Source organism: Sitophilus oryzae, unplaced genomic scaffold, assembly GCF_002938485.1.
Source record: "Sitophilus oryzae breed Bouriz unplaced genomic scaffold, Soryzae_2.0 scaffold_576_pilon_pilon, whole genome shotgun sequence".
Lineage (NCBI taxonomy): Eukaryota > Metazoa > Arthropoda > Insecta > Coleoptera > Curculionidae > Sitophilus > Sitophilus oryzae.
Genome location: NW_022147169.1, coordinates 116,372 through 138,924, shown reverse-complemented (window position 1 = coordinate 138,924; position 22,553 = coordinate 116,372). Strand labels below are relative to the sequence as shown.

At 33.8% G+C, this 22,553-nt stretch overlaps 1 protein-coding gene across 11 annotated transcripts in view; it reads right to left on the bottom strand.

The window, feature by feature from the left end:
* Nucleotides 1-20,657, bottom strand: part of LOC115887466 (peptidoglycan-recognition protein SC1a/b-like) — a 125,575-nt gene extending 104,918 nt beyond the window's left edge. For 6 of the 11 annotated variants that reach the window (XM_030906902.1, XM_030906905.1, XM_030906908.1 and 3 more), the window contains exons 1-2: nucleotides 20,211-20,656; nucleotides 11,479-11,692 (exon numbers count right to left, since the gene is read on the bottom strand). In XM_030906902.1, the coding sequence (XP_030762762.1) occupies nucleotides 11,479-11,692; nucleotides 20,211-20,387 (391 nt within the window). In that variant the 5' untranslated portion in view covers nucleotides 20,388-20,656. Of the gene's footprint in view, nucleotides 1-11,478; nucleotides 11,693-20,210 lie in introns of all 11 variants that reach the window. The other 5 variants (XM_030906906.1, XM_030906904.1, XM_030906907.1 and 2 more) reach the window with 3 other exon arrangements.
* Nucleotides 20,658-22,553: the final 1,896 nt, after the last annotated feature.

Below are 22,553 nucleotides of genomic sequence, written 5' to 3'. Positions count from 1 at the left end.
ACGTTAAAAATCTAATCTGATTTAACTCAGCTAGTCTATAATCTAAATTTCTCACTTAACCGTAACAAAGTATATAATAATATAACCTTTACACTGATATTACGATATAAGTTAGTTTAGTCTAAAACAGTTATTTTTCTTGTAGATTATATTGTTTAAATATTAATTAATAGTAATAATAATGATTGTCATATATTTCTAATAAATATATAGTAATATGAGATAATGTATCTTAGAGTGGTATTAGATAACATTTTTTTATTACTGATAATTATATTATTGCATACACTACAATAAATGAATGAAATAATTGAGAAACACTTTTACTTAAATTTTAATGAATTGTTTACTATTCATGTATATGAGATAACTGCATCCATATCAATTATATTTTATTGATAATTTAGAATTTAGACAAGTTTTTGGCTCTTTTTGTATTATCATCATCCAACCAAACCAACCTATACCACAGAACACCTTATCACTGAATGAACTTTGGTACAGCTGATGTCGGAGATGGAGAACTAGCCTCTGTGGAGCCGTCTAAGGTACTGGCTTTTGTTAAAGTCCTGAGGATGTATGATGAGTTATAACTCGTTATAACTTTACAAAGGGGAACACACCATAGATCTGTAAGGTCGCGATGTGATTAACTCCCCGCCTAAACATTCTACATACTGCATTATCAACATCATCATCATTTTCAGCTTAATCAATCATTTCCAATTATGGTGTAACCTCCCTCACCTCTTCAGATACTCTCTTTGTAGTTGGGCCCATTTTTGTCTATAGTTAGCTGTGCGGGCCCATGTTATCCCTGCTAATTTCCTAATATCATGATCCCATCTCAGGTTCGGTCTTCCTCTAGATCTCTTAATTCCTCGTAGGTACCATCCTGTACTTTTTGTGGTCCATCTATTGTCCGTTTTTCTTGCCAGGTGTCCTGCCATTTGAGTGATTTAACTCTGTGAGTGACATCTATTATCTGGGTCTTATATCGTATCCATTCTATTCTTTTAGGTATCTCTTAGTTACTCCCAGCATATTTCGTTCGATTGAGCGTTGTGCGACCTGCAGTTTCCTTATAATGTCCGCCTTAAGTGTCCAGGTTTCGCATGCATAGGTCATGATTGGTAGTACATATTTTGCTTTTTTTATATATACATTCTTCTTTAGATAATTAAATAATTGGGACAACTAATACACAGCTCGGGATCTTTACTAGCAGAAATCAACAGAATAAGTAATTAAGTTAACATGGAGTACTTGCGGAAGAAACTCAATCATATTCAAATCTAGAATGCCACTTTATTTAAAGAAGAAAATATTTTAATATAGACTGTAATATCCCAGGGTGATAAAACATAAAGGTCTGATAAATCCAGGTACGAAGGTAAGTACCGGGTGGCCAACTAAGAATTGACGCCGGCTGTATCTCAGAAACTACTTATGGTATAACTTTGGGAAGAAAAATCTAATAAGTAAATCGAAATCGTTGGAAATTATTCTCAAATTCGAAAAATGTCCGCTAGGGGGCGTTTCTCTGATAGCCAATCAGAAAACAGGTTTTTTCTCAAACATATGCAGGTGAACAGGTATTTTAAATATTGCTATTGTAATCATCGAGAAATTTGTAATTTTTTTTGATATAGAGTATTTTGCTCTATCTCATAAAATAAAGTGGTGGGGGAAGGTTAAACTTACTTTTATTAAAATAAGGATAACTCTGGTTTGAGTTGGCCGATTTAAACAAACTAGGGCTCGTTTAAAAGAGCTTTTCTCCTTTAATAATCTCCAGTATTAATTTTGTTTCCATAAATTTTCTGGTGGTAGCTAGAGGGCGCTGTTTGATATCATAACAGGTATGGCTTTTGCATAAAAAAAAATAAATAGAAGGCTATATTTGTCTTTCACAGTCAACTAGAGCACACAATTTTCAAAATATTAGCACAAACCGCAGCTTTCTATCCTCTCTAACGGGAGATATTAAGAAAATAAGTCATATTAGGCTGTCGCCTAGGATTATAAAGTCTATAAGTTATAGTAGTCGGCTAGGAAACAAAAAGATATATTATTATTTATTTATTATTACATTGGTTATGTCAAAAAATCTAAACATATATTTTAGTTGCATTTTAATACCATTTAATTGTTATTTATCCATGGTCGTTCTTGATTCGACCCTATAAATTAAACCCAGGCATATTGAATCCGATGTCGTAGTTGGCCTTGGAAATATGCCGCTAAAGCGTCTTTATCTACTAAAGTAAGTGGTATCCATGAAGCCTCACACACTCATAGCAAAATAAGCGGCACAACTGCACCAACTGTATCAACTACACCAACTGCATTCATGCTGATGAAATTGCAACAAATGCAATTTTATCATGATGGATCCCCTAACAAAACTGGCAATTCATCTCATAGAAATTATGGATAGTTCATTTCATTCAGATAATTAAAAAAGTCCAATTATTCGCCATCCTAGAAGAAAAGTCCAATTATTCCTGCCTAAACATTTACCGACCAGCATTGGTGCTGAACTACTTGCATCAAGAGTAGATTTAGACCAGTAGTGCATATTGTTCAGATTCGCACCTTCGACTTCGGTGTTATATGAAAAGTGACCCAAACGCCATAAACTTTATAATATAATAATAAATAACATAAACAACAGGTAAATACGAAAACAAGTGAAATCAAGGACGAACTTGGATTAATAACTAAATGACGTTACATGAAATAAACTCCTAGTTTTCGGCCACACAAAATTCGGCCGTTTTCTGTTAAAAGCAATATGGCGGCACAAAATTCCTAGAAATTTTAATAAAATTATTGATTGTCCGACTTTCGGACATTTTAATCTGTGAATTACCTACTACCCTTATAATTAATCAAGAAATTCGTAAAAATTATATGGATGGTCGATAATGTTACATAAACACGTTTAAAAATTTATGACGTAATTTTTTTTAAGAAAACGTCTGAAATTCGGATGCATGAAAACTGAGCTTAAACGTTTTGATATTTTGACGTAACCAATTTACCTCTCTTTGTTTCCTAGCCTACTACTATAAATTTTAGACCTTATAATCCTAAGCGGCAGTCATACATGATTTGTTCTCTTAATATCTCCGGTTAGAGAGAAGATAGAAAGTTGCGGTTTGCGCTATAATTTTGGAAATTCAGGCTCTATTTAACTATGCAAAGATAAATATAGCCTCCTATTTAAATTTTTTATGCAAAAGTGCAATATCTGTTATGATGTCAAAAGCGCCCTCTAGCTACCACGAAAAAAATTGTGGAAACAAAATTTATAGTGGAGATCATTAAGGAAGAAAAGCTCTTTTAAACGAGCCCTAGTTCACCTGCATATTTTTGAGAAAAACCCTGTTTTCTGATTGGTTATCAGAGAAATGCCCCCTAGCGGATATTTTTCGAACTTGAATATAATTTCCACCGATTTCTCTTGGTCGATTTACTAATTATTTTTTTTCCCCAAAGTTATACGATAAGTAGTTTTTGAGATATAGCCGGCGTCCATTCTTAGTTGGCCACCCGGTACGGAATAGGTATTAGTGACTCATACAAATATACGAATGTACTTATTCAATAAATATGTTGTTCACTATCACTATTCAATCTCAAAAATATAATTTAAGTGGATTAATTTAATTGAGAAACTAGACGGATTTTTGCTAATTTTGCCGCGTTTACTTTATTGATATTGGGTTTATTTAAATGATTCGAAATATTATTTTGCCGAAATTACCTATAAATGTGTTTTTAAGGATCTCTTAAGAACTGTTATTTAGCAAAACAGTTCGCAGTTGTTACTTCCAAAAATAACAGATCTCAAAGTAATAGATCAGCAGGCTGACGGCTACACGATTACTCATGATGCAAAGTTGGACACGAAGACTCTCAATAGCTGTTACTTCCACAACATATAACAGCAATGCGTTTGGCTTCAATGATTTGCGATTTTCTCGTCATAATTTTAAGTTTAGTAGAATTGTGACTTGGTAGCTGTTGCAGGGTAAAGAGTGATATTTTTTTCTTCTTTTTGCAACTTACTATATTCCAACTATTATTATTCTAAGATTGTAGGTAAATATTTGATCATAATGATCAAATACCAATTTCGATATTAAACAAAATTGCGAAATGTAATATATTAATATGTTATATCCTCGAGTTTCTTTTATTATAGATACCGCGTTTTCAAAATAAAAATAAATCATATTATTGATGAGTAGGTATAGTGTGATGGACATGGGCGAACATTGGATATTTGTTATGTAAATTTTGTAATATTAACTATGTAATATTTCAGATATCTGTTAGTAGAAGTGTTGTACTAGCAAAGATTTTATAATACAGGGTGAGTTTTCTACGATGTCCTCTATGGGCATCTCGGAAACTGCTGAAGATAGAGAGTCGGTTATATGGGGAAAGAATTGCAGTTTTGTGGGGTCATAAATATAGGCCTTTCAGATTTTTGCAAAAATTCGTGGCTTACTAGATATTTCGAAAAAAACAAATTTTGGCTATTTTAAAAATTGTCCCTAATTCCATTATAATCTATTTTAGACAAAAAGTTTTCAGATAAAAGTTGTAGATAATCACATCCCTAATGAGTTTTTCTTCTCCGATTTTTTCTAAAACCTGTCATTTTTGACATATGACACAAACATATGATTTTTTAAATAGAAACCACAGTCGGTCATGACTTCCTACAAAGCGCAATTTTTTATGCTTTTCAGCGATATGAGCTATAATATGCTTTTTTCAAAAAATTACTGAGTTATAACCAATTCTTATCTTTCTTGACTAATTTCACTTAGTTGGCATGGTGTTATTTTGGTCTTATTTTGTTATTTATAACTTATAAAAAGCAAACAAAATATATTATTAAACGGCTCTTCACAATTTACATTACACAAACTAAAACTTAAAAAAATAATATTACTACGCATACACTTTAAGAAGTTATTTTAGAAAATGTTAAAAAAATCCGCCATTGTTTTGAGGCATCTTTTTAAAACTGAATTTCTAGCTATTCTCCCAGAACGACCGGTCGACTTAATTAAACTTCTCCTGTACCGCCTCTTCGAGTGCCTCTCTTAATTCATAAGTTCTTTTATAAACCTTCTTGTTAACCATACCGCATAAAAAATCTAAAATGGATAGGTCAGGTGATCGAGAAGGCTTATGCAATTGGTCCAGCTCTTTCTATCAATGAGTGTACATAATTATGATATAAATAATATTTAACATTTCTTTCATTGTGGGGGGAAGTGGTTTGTTATAATGAAAGTCATGTTGGAAGCATTTTTTTTAATGTGTGGTGAGTATCTAAATTTAACTTTTCCAACATGTTTAAAAAAAACCGTTCTCTAAAAAACGTAAGTAACGTTCACCGGCCAATGTATCCTCGAAACTGTATGGCTAAGAAAAGTTGAACCAATAATCCTACACGCTTTTCTTCATTAATTTGAAAAATTCATATTTACAATTTTTGTTTATTTTAATTTACAAAGTGTGGATGGGACAGTTTCACATTTCTGAGAGCAACGGCGATTGAACTTGTTTCCATGGCTAACTAAGTGAAATTAGTCAAGAAAGATAAGAATTGGCTATAACTCAGTAATTTTTTGAATAAAACATATTATAGCTTATATCGCTGAAAAGCTTAACAAATGGCGCTTTTTATGAAGTCATGGCCAACTATGGTTTCCATTTAAAAAAACATATGTTTGTGTTATATGTCAAAAATGACAGGCTTTAGAAAAAATCGGGAAACACAAACCCATGGGGGTGTGATTATCTACAACTTTTATCTGAAAACTTTTTGTCTAAAATAGATTATAATGGATTTAGGGACAATTTTTAAAATAGTCAAAATTTGTTTTTTTCGAAATATCTAGTAAACCATGAACTTTTTCAAAAATCTAAAAGGCGCATATTTATGACCTCACAAAATTGCAATTCTTTCTTCATTTTACCGACTCTCTATAGAGAACATCGTAGGAAACTCACCCTGTATAAATGGAAATTTATGTTTGAGTAAGAGTGAGTATGTGTATATTGTAACGTTTTCTTAAAATAATGTGTGTAACCACAGCTGCAACAAGTCAGTTTTAAAATGACTTAAGCCTTAAGTCTTAAGTCCCCTCTAAAATCAAAATGACTTAAGTCTTCAGTCAAATTTAACATAAAGTTCAAATGATTTAAGTCCGAAGTTCTTGACTTAAATCATTTTATTTCATGTCAAGTCATTTTTGTAAATATAATGTTATTTAAGTCGTTTTTATGACTTAAGTCTATATTTTTGACTTAAATCATGATCTGCAAGTTAAGTCAGTAAAATGACTTAATTCAATATAATTATCCTCAAGTCAAGACAACCAGAATTCAATTTAAGTACCTTTTTTAATAAATGTAATGTTATTATGAATTTTCTTGTATTACTAATTTATTGTAGATACAGATGAGACTAAAACCAAATAAAATAAAACGGTTAATTTTCAACCAAACCAAACCAAAACAAAGTATAAACACAAATATATGTTTTTTTTATAAAATTTAACCGATTTTGTAGTAATTTATATGTATCTATTACAGTTAGATGTCATCGATCACATGTCTTTTAAAAAGTGGTGATAAGTTTTAATCATTAATATATCGATGGTACCAGCTAAGGGCTGGAGGATTTTAAGGTAGTTTTCAATATATTCGAGATAAATTTCTTTTTTTCTTCTTTCGGACTACATAACGGAGTCGGGATTTACTTGAAAGACAACAGACTCACTACGCATGCGTAACACGACAAATAATTAAAACCGGTTCCGAAAACCTAACATTTTATTTGCTAGTGATATTTAGCATCTTTTTTTATTCTGTTGCTTTCCAACTGTTCTTAAAAATGTACCATAAAAATATATAAAAATCTGATTTAGGGCTTTTATAAAAAGACTTAAATATTTTTAATGACTTAAGTCTTTTCGAAAAAGACTTAAATATTTTTCTATTTCGGAATAAAGATTTAAATCACAAATCATTTTGAAGTCTTAAGTCAGCTTTCGGAAAATGACTTAAAATTAAATGACTTAAGTCATTAAAATGAAAGAAAAGTTTTCTGTGAGCGTGCAACTCTGTGTGTAACTAAAAAAACATTATTTATCTCATACAGAGCTGCAAGATCACAAAAAACTTATTTTTGTTTATTTAAATTATTTTAATGACTTAAGTCAATTAATTTTAAGTCATTTTTCGAAAGCTGACTTAAAACTTAAAATTTAAGTAATTTCCAAATTGATTTGTGATTTAAATCTTTATTCCGAAATAGTAGCATTTCTTTTTAACTTAGCTTAGGCTGTAGTTAGGCTGTAATTTTATAAAAAACACTCAATACCACTAGCAAATAAAGTGCGTAGTGAGTGAGTATACTTAAATTGAATTTTGGCTGTCTTGAGGGTAATTATTTTGATTTAAGTCACTTTGCCGACTTAACTCGCAGGTCATTATGATTTGAATAAAAAATATAGACTTAAGACCTTAAAATTACTTAAATTACATTGTATTGATTTAAGTTCTTACAAAAAATGACTTGACTTGAAAGAAAATGATTTAAGTCAAAGACTTAAGGTTTGAATCATTTGGATTTGAGGAATGACTTAAGACTTAAGATTTAAGTCTTTGTGAGACTGGTTTGTTGCAGCTCTGATCTCATATACATATATGTTATTTTTCGTGAAAGCAATTGGTATACAATTATTGTTATCCGACAAAGTTAAGAAATATAGACGAAAAATTAGATAATTTTACGCTTGCCGGTTTTCCCTGTAGGAAAATGCTCAGGATTAAGAATGTATCATACTCCGAATAATATCGATAATGTTTCTCGATTCGATGTTTCATATATCTCTGTAATATCTATTTGTTTTTCAACTTAAAGGTCATGGAAGACCGACCAGAAGAACCAAAACATTGTTCTACCACATTTAACTAAATTTCAAGCTCACTACGAACTACTTAACCCGTGTAAATTATGTGTTTATGTATTGAAGCAGCAGATTCCGAAAGCTTAGACAACACATATTGCATAATACACACCAAATACGACATCAAAACTAACATGAATAACAAAGAAATGCTAATGTATCGGTTAAAGTGGTTAAATATCTCTCAAATAGGCATATATGTTATTTTTCAAGTCATTATGTTACTACGTACTTACTTTATAAAATTAATTCATTGTAATTTTTTTTAGTCATTTTAATATGAGCCAGACAAGTTTTCCAAAATAAAGCACTAAGAAGTATTAGGGCTTTTTGGGAATCAGGAATAGATAAACTAATGCAGAGATGGAGATGGTATACAATACAATTTTTACCATACAATTTTTGGTGTAGATATTTTATCTTGATACTATAACTCTTAGTATAAAAGACTCTCAGTAATGACTGAACAGGGACTACAAAAGAGTAAAATGAAGAGTTTTCTAATGTACGGGTTCCTGATTAAATTGGTAAGGCTTTTAGCTTCTTGTGCAGAAAGTTCATTAAAATTTTTCGTTTATTCATGAACTGATTATACCCCCGTTTATACCCCCAAACGTGATAATATGCACAAAGCTGTTTACAGCAACATCTTCCGTCAACTGGACTGGACCTACAAAGGATTAAAAATAGAGGGAGAATATCTTAACCATTTAAGATTCGCTGATGACATAGTCCTAATTGCCAATAATTTTGAAGAACAACCATCACAAATTAATGAATCAAATACATCCAGTAATAAAGTGGGTCTAAAATGAATCTAGCAAAAACTAAATTGTACAACGAACTAATGAAAAGAAAAGACAACACTTGAAATAGTAGTACACTATTAAATAAGACAACACTTGAAATAGTAGAAGAATATATACATGGTGGCCCATCGAAAACGTTCCGCAAGGCAAAACGGCCCGGGTATTTTTTTTTTAAAATCCAAAAACACGTCAATTTTGTTTTTGAGGGGGACAACTTTTGCCCCAAAAGTGATAGCAAAATCGTCAACCCTCTAAGCGGGGGCGTCATCTCCCAACTTTTTTCAAATGGGAAGGGGGGTCAAGTGATGCCGCAATGAAAAGAGCTTTCTATTCTCTATATTTCCCCGATTCGTTTTTGAAAATCGGTCGAGTCATTGAGAAAATATGAAGGATTGAAATTTGAAAAGTTTATTTAAACATTTATCAGAGTAAATGATAAAGATAAATTCATTCAACCAATTTGCTGTTTTTTCTTATTATTTCTAAATGTTTACGCATTTTTTCACTTGCAACAAGGTTGAACGATCAGGTGCGGTTGTTGCTAGATAGCTGTTCTGTGACTTGTGCGTTGAACTTCTTCTCAATATCGTTAAACTGACCCACAATAGAATTTCCAAAAATACCATCCCACACGTTCAATTTCTGAGGGTTGTGGGTGTACACCTCGTGAAAAACCTGTTGTTGGGTTGTCCTCAGCCCAGTACCGGCAGTTGTGCCGATTAACTACACCGTTCAAAAAGAAAGTACACTCATCCGAAAAACACACATTAAATAGGAAATTATTATCATTCGCCACTCGTTTCACTCATAGTTTCACAAAATTGCAAGCGACGATTAAAATCGTCTTCATTGAGTTCTTGTACAAACTGAATTTTGTACGGGTGGAACTGTTTTTTTAATATCCTTTGGACACTTGTTCGATTCACGCCGGTCTCATTGGCTAATTTTCTTGTACTTAGCGTACTATCCATGGCAACTTGGCCAGATACGAATACCTCCATAGCTTCATTTACTACAGGCTCTGCCTCTTTTTTTTCATAACGGAACCAGTTTCGCGAAATTTTGCTACTAACTCGCGAACAATTTTGCCATAAAGGTGTTTGTCAGGATAGCGTACATTGAATATGTGCGCAACCCGATACATTCATTATTATTAAAATAAAGTTCGATTATTTCCACTTTTTCTGCAAGTGAGTACACCATAATTGTTAAGAAGTTTAACGATATTGAGAAGAAGTTCAACGCACAAGTCACAGAACAGCTATCTAGCAACTACCGCACCTGATCGTTCAACCTTGTGGCAAGTGAAAAAATGCGTAAACACCTAGAAATAATAAGAAAAAACAGCAAATTGGTCGAAGGAATTTATTCTTATTATTTACTCTGATAAATGTTTAAATAAACTTTTCAAATTTCGATCCTTCATATTTTCTCAATGACTCCACCGATTTTCAAAAGCGAAGCGGGAAAATATAGAGAATAGAAAGCTCTTTTCATTTCGGCGCCACTTGACCCCCCTTCCCATTTGAAATAAGTTGGGAGATGATACCCCCGCTTAGAGGGTTGAAGATTTTACAATCATTTTTGGGGCAAAAGTTGTACCCCTCACAAACAAAATTGACGTGTTTTTGAATTATCTGAAAAAAAATACTCTGGCCGTTATGCCTTGCGGAACGTTTTCGATGGGCCACCCTGTATATTTGGGACAACTAATACACAGCTCGGGATATCTACTACCAGAAATCAACATAAGAATTAAGTTAGCAAGAGAAATCTAGAATGCCACTCTATGTAAAGAAGAAAACATTCGACCAATGCGTACTACTAGTCATAACCTATGCATGCGAAACCTGAACACTTAAAACGGACATCAAACTGCAGGTCGCACAATGCTTAATGGTGGGAATAACCAAGAGGAACCGTAAAAGGGGGGAATAGAGTGGATACGACAAAAGACCCAAGTAATAGATGTCATTCACAGAGTTAAATCACTCAAATGGCAGGACACCTGGCAAGAAGAACGGACAATAGATGGACCACAAAAAGTACAGCATGGTACCTACGAGGAATTAAGAGATCTAGAGGAAGACCGAACCTGAGATGGGATCATGATATTAGGAAATTAGCAGGGATAACATGGGCTGGCATAGCTAACTATAGACAACAGTGATCCCAACTACGATGAGGGTATGTGACGGAGGCTACGTCATTTTTGAAAATGGTGGAATAAGCTCAAAATGATGACAATGATTACATTAACTGATATAAAATTTTTCCAGAAGGATTCCAAATCTGTCCCCCAGAAGCAAACTATATGAAGTTATTTCCTAATTTATGGGTTATTTTTAAACATTAAATTGGGAAATAGACTCTCACTCTTGACAATTCTATATATAAGAGGAACACCAAATCAGAAGAATAGCCAAGCAGTATCATGTAAAACCTGTTTTTAAGTCTGGAACTACGCTAAGAATCGTTTTAATAAAAAAAAGCGGGAAAACTGGTATAAGAGAAAGAATGCATCTACTAGATACTCTGTGAGTATGGTGAGTGGTCGTATATTGGAGAAATATAAAATATATTCTAAATTATTAACTTACATAGCTACTGTTTGAGAGATATTGAACCTATCCCCGAACAAGAAAAATATATTAAATTCTTACCTTTCTTTGTGCAATCTGACCGATTCTCTAAGCTCTCTCTAAGCCTCTTCTGATAAATCGATCCTCCAATGTTGCCAGTGAATTCGGCATCTCCATTAACATATATACGGTCGCCGATGTGTATGGCACCAACGTTGTTCGCCGCCAAATTTTCGATTCGATTCTCATGTTTGGTCTGCGACGTTCCTTCAATGATTAGACTGTGAGCGTCGTCCTGCAATGCCAGGACCAATAATTAATTAATTATTCTATTAAGTTTTCCCCATTACTTTTGATATTAGGATGTAAACGATCCCAGTTGCGAGTGCGATTTTTAAATAATTCATTATTGCCAGCCATGGACATTCGGCGCCGGCGCCAGGCTGACAAACTCTGGTCGAAAGGAACTTTTGGTATGTTCTAGGTTAAACTAAAAATAGAGGCCGAAGGATTACAAAAAACTGTGTTGGTACATAGCGGTGTACCACAGGAATCCGTCTTGGGACTACGATAGGAATAGAAACTACGATAGGAATGGATACGATGATGAACTATATAGAAATGCCAGATAAAATAACTTTAGTTGCCTTTGCAGATGACCTTGCCATTGTATCATGTTTAAAGGATGAGGATGTACTGATGAACACCGTCAACTTGGCACTCCAACGAGTTGTAAACTGGATGGAGAATAATCTGTTGAACGTAGCTTCACATAAAACTGAAGCAGTATTACTGACCAGAAAAAGAAAAATATCCCCGGTGCAGTTTTATATACAAGGAACTGTAATTTACCCAAGTAATTCTTTAAAATACTTAGGAGTGTGGCTGGATACCAAATTGAATTTTGCGGATCAGATTAATAAAACCATCACCAAGGCCGAGAAAACTGTCACCGCTTTAGCCTTACTCATGCCAAACGTAGAAGGTGCTAGAGCATCCAAAAGAAGAGTACTTGCTAGTGTTGTACACTCGCACTTGTATGCTGCACCGATATGGCATAAAATCACCAACAATCGCAAGCTAATGCAAAGACTACGCAGAATACAACGCATTATGTCTATTAGGGTATGCAGCACATACAAAACTGTATCTGGAGAGGCTATAAGAGTTATAGCTGAAATAGTGCCTATTGATCTGCTCATACAGGAACGATATGATAGATACCATGGGATGGATAAAAATCTAGCAAGGACAAAACTTCTCCAACAGTGGCAAGAGAAATGGAATAACAATAATATGGCAGATGGACTAACAGGTTAATACCCGACATACAACTATGGTTAAACAGACAATATGGAGAAGTCGATTACTTCATGAGTCAAGCATTGTCTAGCCATGGGTGTTTTAGAAAATATTTATACGATCGTCGTAGGGTTGATAGTGCATCATACATCTACTGTGGTCAGGACGATGATGTTCAACATACACTATTTGCGTGTGAACGATGGCAGGTCCTTAGGGAACAATTCCGTATAGAAACCGGTAGAAACTTTGACTTAACCGCCTTTATGATGTACCTAGTTAAAGGGGAAGTACAATGGAAAGTACAAAATATCGGATAATCCCCCCTGCCTGTCAAATATGCACCTCCATGCGTATAATGGATTTCACTACACTAGTAACACTAACTAACACTATTTCTACTTTCAGATATACCGGGTGCGTCTTAAAAGTGGCTCACCCCTATAACTTTTTTAACTTTTTAGATAAAAAAACGAGATTTGGTATGCCAGTGTATGACATAAATTAGGATTGATTTACGTATTCAATTGTTTTTGGTCACTTCCTGTTTTACGGGAAATTACTACAACTCTTGATTTTTGAATCGCACTCATGCCGGTGTATTTTTACTTTATTCGATAGAAAATGACACTCTGAATAGAATGACATATCATACTCAACCTTTGACATTTTCGCTTAAAAAAAATTCAATCCAGACTGCCATGGATGTGTTATAAACACTAATTTTTAATCAAGGAGCCTTGGAAAAATAAATTTTATCGTCTAATGATTTTCGTGTCTTGTCCGGGCCCGTTTAAGATGTCGAAATCTTATTTTTAATATCTCATTTTTTTCAAACGGAACAAGAGTGGCTCATTAGCTTATTTGAAAAAAGAATTTTTTTACGAATAATTTGGTACCACACACATGGCATTTCGAGTCAAATTGCCATTATGAACTGCATGTTACAATTTCAAATAGACTACATGCCAAAAAAATGTCAAAAATTTACTATGGTGTGTCATCAGAGTATCATTTTCTGTCGAATAATGTAAAAACATATCAGGGTGCCATTTAAAATTCAAAAGTTGTAGTCATTTCCGGTGAAACAGGAAGTGGTTTGGTTGCGATAAAATGTTATAGGGGTGAGCAACTTTTGAGACGCACACGGTATATTTATCAATTAAAATGTATTTTAAATATAATTTATTTCCATTTTCAGACATCCATAATTGTCTGTATCAATTTCTCCAAGGTGACTATCATATTTGTTATTTCTAAATCCAGATCTAATAGTTTAATGAGATAAGGAACGCACCTTTAATCTTTCTACGCATTATTTTCATTTATCTATAATGAATTTATCAAAAGATTACATTAAAAACCAACAAATTTTATATGACAGATACCGCATGAAATATGTCTAAATAATTTGTTTAGTTATTGAGGACGCAGAACTAATTACATATAACCATTTTTTCGATATCTAAATATCGAAAAACAAAAAAATCGATTTTTTTGGGTACATCCTGTATTTAGTGCGACAATTATTATACCGGGTGGTGTATCCTCGTTGAAAACAGTAAATCCCATGTAAATTTTGAACTATTCAAATATTAATTTCCCAGTTAATTTTACAGCAAAGTTGTAAATAGTTTTTTAATGATCTGCTTATGCTGAATACTAGGTAGAACTTGTGTTTTTTTAATATCCTTTGGACATTTTTGTACGATTCAGGCCGGTTCATTGGCTAATTTTCTTGTACTCAGCGTACTATCCATGGCAACTTGGCCCAATACAAATACCTCCATAGCTTCATTTACTACAGGATTTTCCATCGGCCTCTTTTTATTCATAACGGAACCAGTTTCGCGAAATTTTGCTACTAACTCGCGAACAATTTTGCCATAAAGGTTTTTGTCAGGATGGCGTTCATTGAATATCTGCGTAATCCGATTGCCACATTCATTTTAAATAAAATTCGATTATTTCCACTTTTTCTGTAAGTGAGTACACCATAATAATTGTTAAAAAGTTTAACGATATTGAGCAGAACTTCAACGCATAAGTCACAGAACAGCTATCTAGCAACTACCGCACCTGATCGTTCAACCTTGTGGCAAGTGAAAAAATGCGTAAACATCTAGAAATAATAAGAAAAAACAGCAAATTGGTCGAAGGAATTTGCTTTTATCATTTACTCTGATAAATGTTTAAATACACTTTTCAAATTTCAATCCTTCATATTTTCTCATTGACTCGACCGATTTTCAAAAACGAAGCCGGAAGGTATAGAGAATAGAAAGCCCTTTTCATTGCGGTGCCACTTGACCCCCCTTTCCATTTAAAAAAAATTGGGGGATGACTCCCCCGCTTAGAGGGTTGAAGATTTTGCAATAATTTTTGAGGCAAAATTTGTCCCCCTCACAAACAAAATTGACGTGTTTTTGAATTGTCTGAAAAAAAGAATACCCTAGCCGTTATGCCTTATGGAACGTTTTCGATGGGCCACCCTGTATACTAAATTTGAACAAATTTTGGACAAGACAATTTAAGAAAAACTGCATCTACTTAAAAAAACTAAACAGATAACAATACAAAACCAATATTTAAAACTTTTTATTAAAAGATCATATTTATTAGTAGGCCATGATATGATTGATAATAAAAGAATGACTTTAAGCCGATGACAAAGAATTCCTGTTAGCTAAAGTTGTCTTAATCGTTGGAGTATTTGGAGCATGTAGGAGGGAAGAAATCACGTTTTTTACCGTAGATGCCATTAAATATTGTCAGTCATTTATTAGTGTGAAGATTCCGAATACAAAAACTCATTTTCCAAGACTGTTTACGATTACTGAGGGACCAATAGATGGTATCAATTTCTTACATGTATTTCGTAAGTACGCAAAATTTCGACCACTCAATGTGACACATCAGCGATTTTTCTTGACGTATCGAAAAAATCAATGCTGTACCCTCTCAGTTGGAATCAATACAATTGGAGGTATGTCAAAAGAGATAGCGGAATTTCTTGGACTCTCCAACGCCATTGAATATACTGGTCATTGTTTCCGGCGCAGCTCTGCAACAATGCTGGCAGCAGATTCAGGAGCGGACATAACAGTTTCAAAGCGACACACAGTGTAACGAAAAGTAAAATAGTGGGACATTGGCATTTTTCTTCAGTTATCACTATTCTTGCTGACATTTTTTGACAGAAATTAAATCATACGACTAGGAATTTTTGCTACAGGGCAAAAAGAGTAAAAAAAGCGTAATGGAAGGTCAAAAAAATACGAAGTTTTATAAAAGGACTTTACAGGTATATTTTTTTATTTACGAAGAGTTTATATTGTATAGTTTATAGTTCTTATGGACCAAAAACGTTATCAAATTACTGTCGAACAATCCATAACGCTATCACGCATCTCCCGCTAATATGTCAAAACTCAATCAACATTCCTAAATATTCAAATAATCAGGGATAAATTAGATAAGACTGCAAAACTCAAAGAGAACGAGTGCTTTGGTCGCAGATGTGAAAGTAGAGGATCTGAATATATCAATAAGTTGTGCAATATATCTTCAATAGTTTGGTACCAACAATGATGCAGCATTGAGGGTGGACTGTTAAATACATCGAAGAAAATTTTGCCGGTTTGAAAAAATATTCTCTTGAGTAATTTTTCTCCAATGTTGAGATTTTCTGAATTGTTGTAAACCGTCCCCCACCCCAATGTGAGGATGGTTCCTCGCCCCTAAAATAGCATTCAGTATGTTCATAGCAAGCGTATAGCTTTTTTTTCAATAAAGAAATTATAGCACAAAAAATTACGGAAAAAACTACGGTCGAATCAATGGAAAACGTAATTATTGCAGAAGAAATTTATTTTTTTCTTCCAGGTTCGGATCTAGGTGGATGAAATTTATATGTAACAGTATACTAGAAGGTTCACTCTATGATATTTTCGTATATATAACCTTGCGCGAATGTAAGCGTTTTTTTGAAAGTCATAATGAACATATAGAAACTAGACTTGAAAAAAATTGGGACATTTTTTTCAGGTTTGTTGTTGGTAAAAGACCTCTCTTTACGGAAAAAATTGTTGGAATTGAACAACACAAGGAAACTTCTGAAAATAATAAATTTTTGTACGGATTTGGTAAATTAAGGAAACCATAACTTTAACCCGCCATAACTCCCCGACTAAGAGGTCAACTCAAGAAATATCTCAAATGGTGGGGCTCTGGGATGTGCTTTATCCATCTATATAAAAAACTTGATGAATTAATTTTTTTGTTTCTTGGGCTAATGTCCCGCATTTTCCGATTTCGTTACACTGTGCGACATGGAGGTTGGCGATGAAGCTCAGTTGCTGAAGATTACATTGAAAATTCAATTGAACAGAAACCGAAATAGCAAAAAGAATCATGGGACAGAAAGATACGCCAAATAAGAAATTAAAAGCAGTTCACGTAGAAGCAGAAGCTACCAGCATTGCCAGTACAAGAAATTTACTTATTTCGACTCCTACAACTTGCATTTCTCTTAGAGACGAAAAGTTGGATTCACGCCTCTTGTATTCACTTTAAGAACTTAAATAATTGTACCTTTAAGATTTATAATAAATAAATATTTTCATTGTTTCTAACGTTTCATTTTTTACTTTTAGGCACTAGTGCCTAAACAAGTGTCACTTTTAGGTACTAGTGCGTAGAAGAATGTCGTTTTGAATCTCAAATAAATAACAAAAACTGTCAATTTCAAAACACTTTCACAAAAATATATTATTAAACTGACATAAAGTGTCAATTTCAACGAGCATAACAAATAGTTTATGAATAGTTTCTCGATACATAAGAAAGGGGAACAGTGATTCTGCGGCGCGGGTTCTAAGAGTCGATTTTGAGCAGTTATGATGACCCAAATACGTGTAGTATGGTAAATAATATTAATTGACTCTAGTTTGTGAGATAAAAAAACTTTCATATAAATTAAAACAAAAAAAAATTAAAATAATTTATATTGAATATCTATAATTTCAATGCCACCAGCTATTATAATATGTTATATTAAATTAAAACTAAGCTAATAAAACTAAAATATTAAAAAAAAAGTTAGGAGAAACGTTTGGTATAGGACCGTCTCTTGTATCTTTGTTATGGGCAATCCCTTTGTAAGGTCCAGCAGTAATCCGCCATCATATGGCGATCCCACCGGCCTTGATATCTTTTTTCCATTAATTTGTTGTCCTGATGGAACCGCTCCCCTTTTTCTTCGCTGTAATTGCCCAAGTTATTCGGGAATCGATCCAAATGGCTATGCAAGAAATGAATTTTTATACTCATATTAGCTCCTAGTTTTTCAAAAATTTTTAGCATCTGGGCGACAATTTTGTAATATTCTGGTGCCTTGTGGTTTTCTAAAAAGTTTTTCACAACAGATACCAAGCTCTTCCATGCTTCTGCTTCCACCTCAGTCATGTGATTTAAAAAGTTCTTGTCATTTATAAGAGTGCGGATTTACGGACCATCAAAGATACCTGCAGATACCTTTAATTTTTCCATGCTAAGGCTGGAAACTGCCTGACAAATATATTTAAAACAATCACCATCTTATCCAGAGCTTTAACGAACATGTTTCATGAGCCCAAGTTTAAGATGAAGTGGCGGAAGAATGATTTTTTCCCGGCTTATTAGGGGTTCATGAATAATATTGGCATTCCCAACAGTCATTTTCTCTCAACAGCCAGTCCTTTCTAGCCCAGTTCTCTTTTTGCCCGACTGTCCCATAAAGAGAGAAAACAGGGGTATTTAGTGTACCCACCTTGTTGGCCTAATAGGAAGTTCACTATTTTTAAATCTACGCATACAGACCACTGAAGTTGTACCAACAAAATTTTCTCTAAAACCAGTTTAATGTTTTGGTATTCCTCTTTAAGTTTAGTTGAGTGACCTATCGGGATTGAAGCTAATTTATTTCCATTCTGCAGTAAAACACATTTTAAACTGCGTTTAGAACTGTCTATAAAAAGCCGTCAATCTTCTGGTCGGTATCTGGAAAGACCCATTAAATGTTGAAGTCCGGAAACATCGTTACAGTATACCAAACTATTTTCCTCGGTAATATACGGAAGAATGGTTTCCTCTCTCGTTCGATAAGATGTTATGTTTACCTCAGGCTGTAGGCACTGTTTTTCTTTAAATCTTGATGCAAGAGGCTCCGCTGATTTTTTAGACAAATTTAAATCTCGAATCAAGTCATTTAATTCTCCTTGTGAAAAACCCCTCACTGTTGCAGTTACACTACAATATTCGAATTCACTGTCGCTGTCACTTTGAATGTCTATCATTTCGACATCATCACAGGTAAGGTTCGAGAAGGTTCTAAATATCGGCACTGGCAATGAGTCATTATGCAACACTGGCGATTTAGCCGACTGTATATTTGAAAAAACCGAAGCACGCTTTTTATAATTTATTCATACCTTTTATATTCACGGCACAAAAGTAACAATCATCAACATGGTTTCATGGCTAGCACCACGTCATCGGTACACCAAATGGAAGTCCTTTGCGTCCTCCTTAGGTCCAGTACCGAAGCGACTGCACAAGATTTACAAAATTTATGAGGCATCCACCATTTATTCTGCTGTCCAAGATGCTTGCCAAAATATGCTTGGTATGCTTGTTTCACAAAACCGTTAATGTTTCTTTGTTGTTTTTCTTGATAGAATTTTCCACATATGTAGCAAAATTTGTCGGGATGGTTCACACAACACTTGCGTGAAAAATTCATTGTTGTTTTTAAATATAACACCAACTTAATGAACAAACCTCGGAAAAAACTGATATAGTAGCAATTAAAACTAACTTTCTTTTATTAAATTCAGACGGTGACAAAAAAGCACTTGATATCTATTAAAATAATTTTAAACCGAGTTTTAAACAGACTGAAATGTCAGTGTCATGAAAAGATTTAAGCACTCGATTTTGTTTTATGGCCCGCTTAGATGCGATAAGTAAATTCGCAGCATAAGCATTAAACAATTTTTGTTGCATAGAATAAAATGCGTTAACGCTAACAGCAAATGAAAGTAGAGTCAATTTAAACAAAAAAGTTGTGTAGTTAGAACTTATTGTGTTTAACGTCACTAAATTTACTACAAAAACTAATGCCGCACAAAAAAAAATCTTTTTGTTCCCCAATGAATTACTTACAAGGTTTTACATTTAAATCTTTTCATATTATATGGAACGTTTGAAATACACTCTGCTGGTAGTTTGTTTTGTATTAACACGGTTTTATACAGTTTTTCCAATATTTTGAAGCAATCACTTGTCACTGAAATTCTCAATATATTAATTTCATGCTATGCATTGGCAATTGTACCAATTGATTTCTTTGTAAAATAAAAGAAACTACTTTGAAATTAAAATGTCAGACACATGACACATCTATCACTATCAAGAATCTTGTCGTTGAACAGACTAGTTCCGTTAGATATCAAACAAATATTTGTACTTACATTTAAGTTAGGTATGAGTTCGAGACAGTACTCTATGTCATTCGCTTCCTCGGTTCCTTGCTTGGTATTATCCAAGGTGGAGTTATCCTCATTTTCACACCAGTTATTGATCTGCAGAGATGTCGTGCTCTGCTTTGCCGCTTCATCGTTGTCACTCAACTCACACCTCTCTGTCATCACATTGGTCGTGATTTTTAAACGAAAATCGAGTTATTTTTACCGAGATTTCTACCGGCTTAAACTAAAAACATGAAGGAGCTGATTTACACAAACCGATCGATGTTTAAATGAATGTGGCGAAATGTTATCGCTCGGGTTTTGTTATCTTTTAACTTGGCAAACACACATAGCTTTCGGAACTAATGCAGCTCATCGCACTGTTAGTTAACCGAATTCGGCCAGTGGGGGAACATAAATAATATTGTTCGTGTATTAGTCAGTACCGAGAAATGAGGAATGGCGTGGCTGCCTCGCTAATCGGGTTCGGCGTATGACATTGGCAAAAAACCCAGCGCCGCGCCGTCGATTAATTTTATTATTTGCTAATACGAGGTGCAGTCGAGTAGAAGACGGTTTATCTGTAGTCATACATCGTCGGATATTTAATAGATTTATTGAAAATAAACTTGAAAACCTGAACTGAAGTCAAGCGTCATTATGATAGGTAATGGAACGGAAGGGAGTGGGAGCTTAGTGCTGCCGTGTTAACGAAAATACTAAGACAATACTACTGCCATTACTCGCTGACGAGTATTTGACACACATCAGAAGACATCATAATAGATACGAAGATAGTTAAATTGGGGCAAAGTTCCCCCTTGGGATATTCACCAAGATGCCATCAGAAAAGTTTTAAAAATTTCAAGATTGCTGAGTTTTTGGAAAAAATGGATTTTTTTGAAAATCAATTTTATTTTTCCCCTATCGTTACTTTTTAGAAAATCAAAAAACTAATTGCACATTCTTATAGCCACTTTATTACGGCTATCTGATAAAAGAAAACTAGATTCCTCTCAGATAATTACTTTCAGATAGATTTTTTAGGAAATTTTATGCTCTACAAGAATCCACGATGTATTTTTTTTTATCGTAAACCGTTTCAAAGTTATGGTACTTTTAATGGAAAAAGATTTTTTTACGTGTTATTTAAATGGAAAGCTTTGAATGCTCACCGACACCTTTAAAAATTGAGCTAAAAATCCTGCCTTCCGGGGATATTTTTTCTCGGTTATTAGATTCATTTTAACCCCTAAATTCCATAGGTTAGTTTTTTGGCTCATCCTACTAAAATTATTATCCAGTTATCCTCTGCCGCAATTGGGTATTTTCATGTTTTTTTGTAAACTGTGAAAATGAGAGGTTATATACCTATAAATCTGATGGCAACATAAAAAAAAATATTTCAAAAAGTATTTCAAGAAAAAAAAAACATTTAAAATTCAAACGCCCGAAATTGGCGCCAAAATAGGTTATCCCAAGGTTGAGGCCGTGTGACGTCATGCCGCATATAAACAGTGAAGCGATGTCAACTTTGTTCATGTTTTTAAATTGAGATCTGTGTGTTTTAGACTTTTAAGACTAAATTAAGACTTTATTTTCGTGGCTACAAACAAAAACATGCATAACCACAGTTTAGTAAGACCATTTTCAAGTGTTTGAGTGATTACATAGGTAAATTCCTATGTACGGGTCTCAGAATAGTGGTGTTTTGTGCCCCGTTGTACAAGCACATCTGTAAGTACACCAAACAAACTCTTTGTGCGTGTGCCTCAGGATTATGGGCGTAAGAAACTATGGTCCTCAGCAGCTAGACGTGATATGCCCAAATTAAAAAGTGAATTTTTCTGTTGTGAAGACCACTTTAAAGTAAGTTAAAAATGATGTTATGTTATCTTCCATCTCCAATTGATAATTTTTTTTTATTTAGCATAAACCCAGTACAGCAAGCTCTTATCTGGTCAGAATATAAAAAATGCAACACTTTGAAATATTTAGTGTCATCAACACCAGACGGTTTCATAAATTTTATTTCCATTGAACATTGTGGAAGGATCAGTGATTCATTGTTGGTTCAGACATGTGGGTATTTGGACCAAGTACCTGCTGAATCAAGTGTAATGGCAGACAGAGGTTTTAAGGATATTGCCAAATTCCTGCATGAGCGGAAGGTCAATTTGGTTAGACCTCCAAGTGTTTCCTCATCAACAAAGCCCACTCAAGCGGAAATAATGGAAAGCAAAAGGATAGCTAGTCTACGAATACATATTGAACGGGTTATTAGACGCATAAGAGAATTTCAGTATTTAAAGCCCCATTCTGTAATTAATCATAATTTAATAGGTC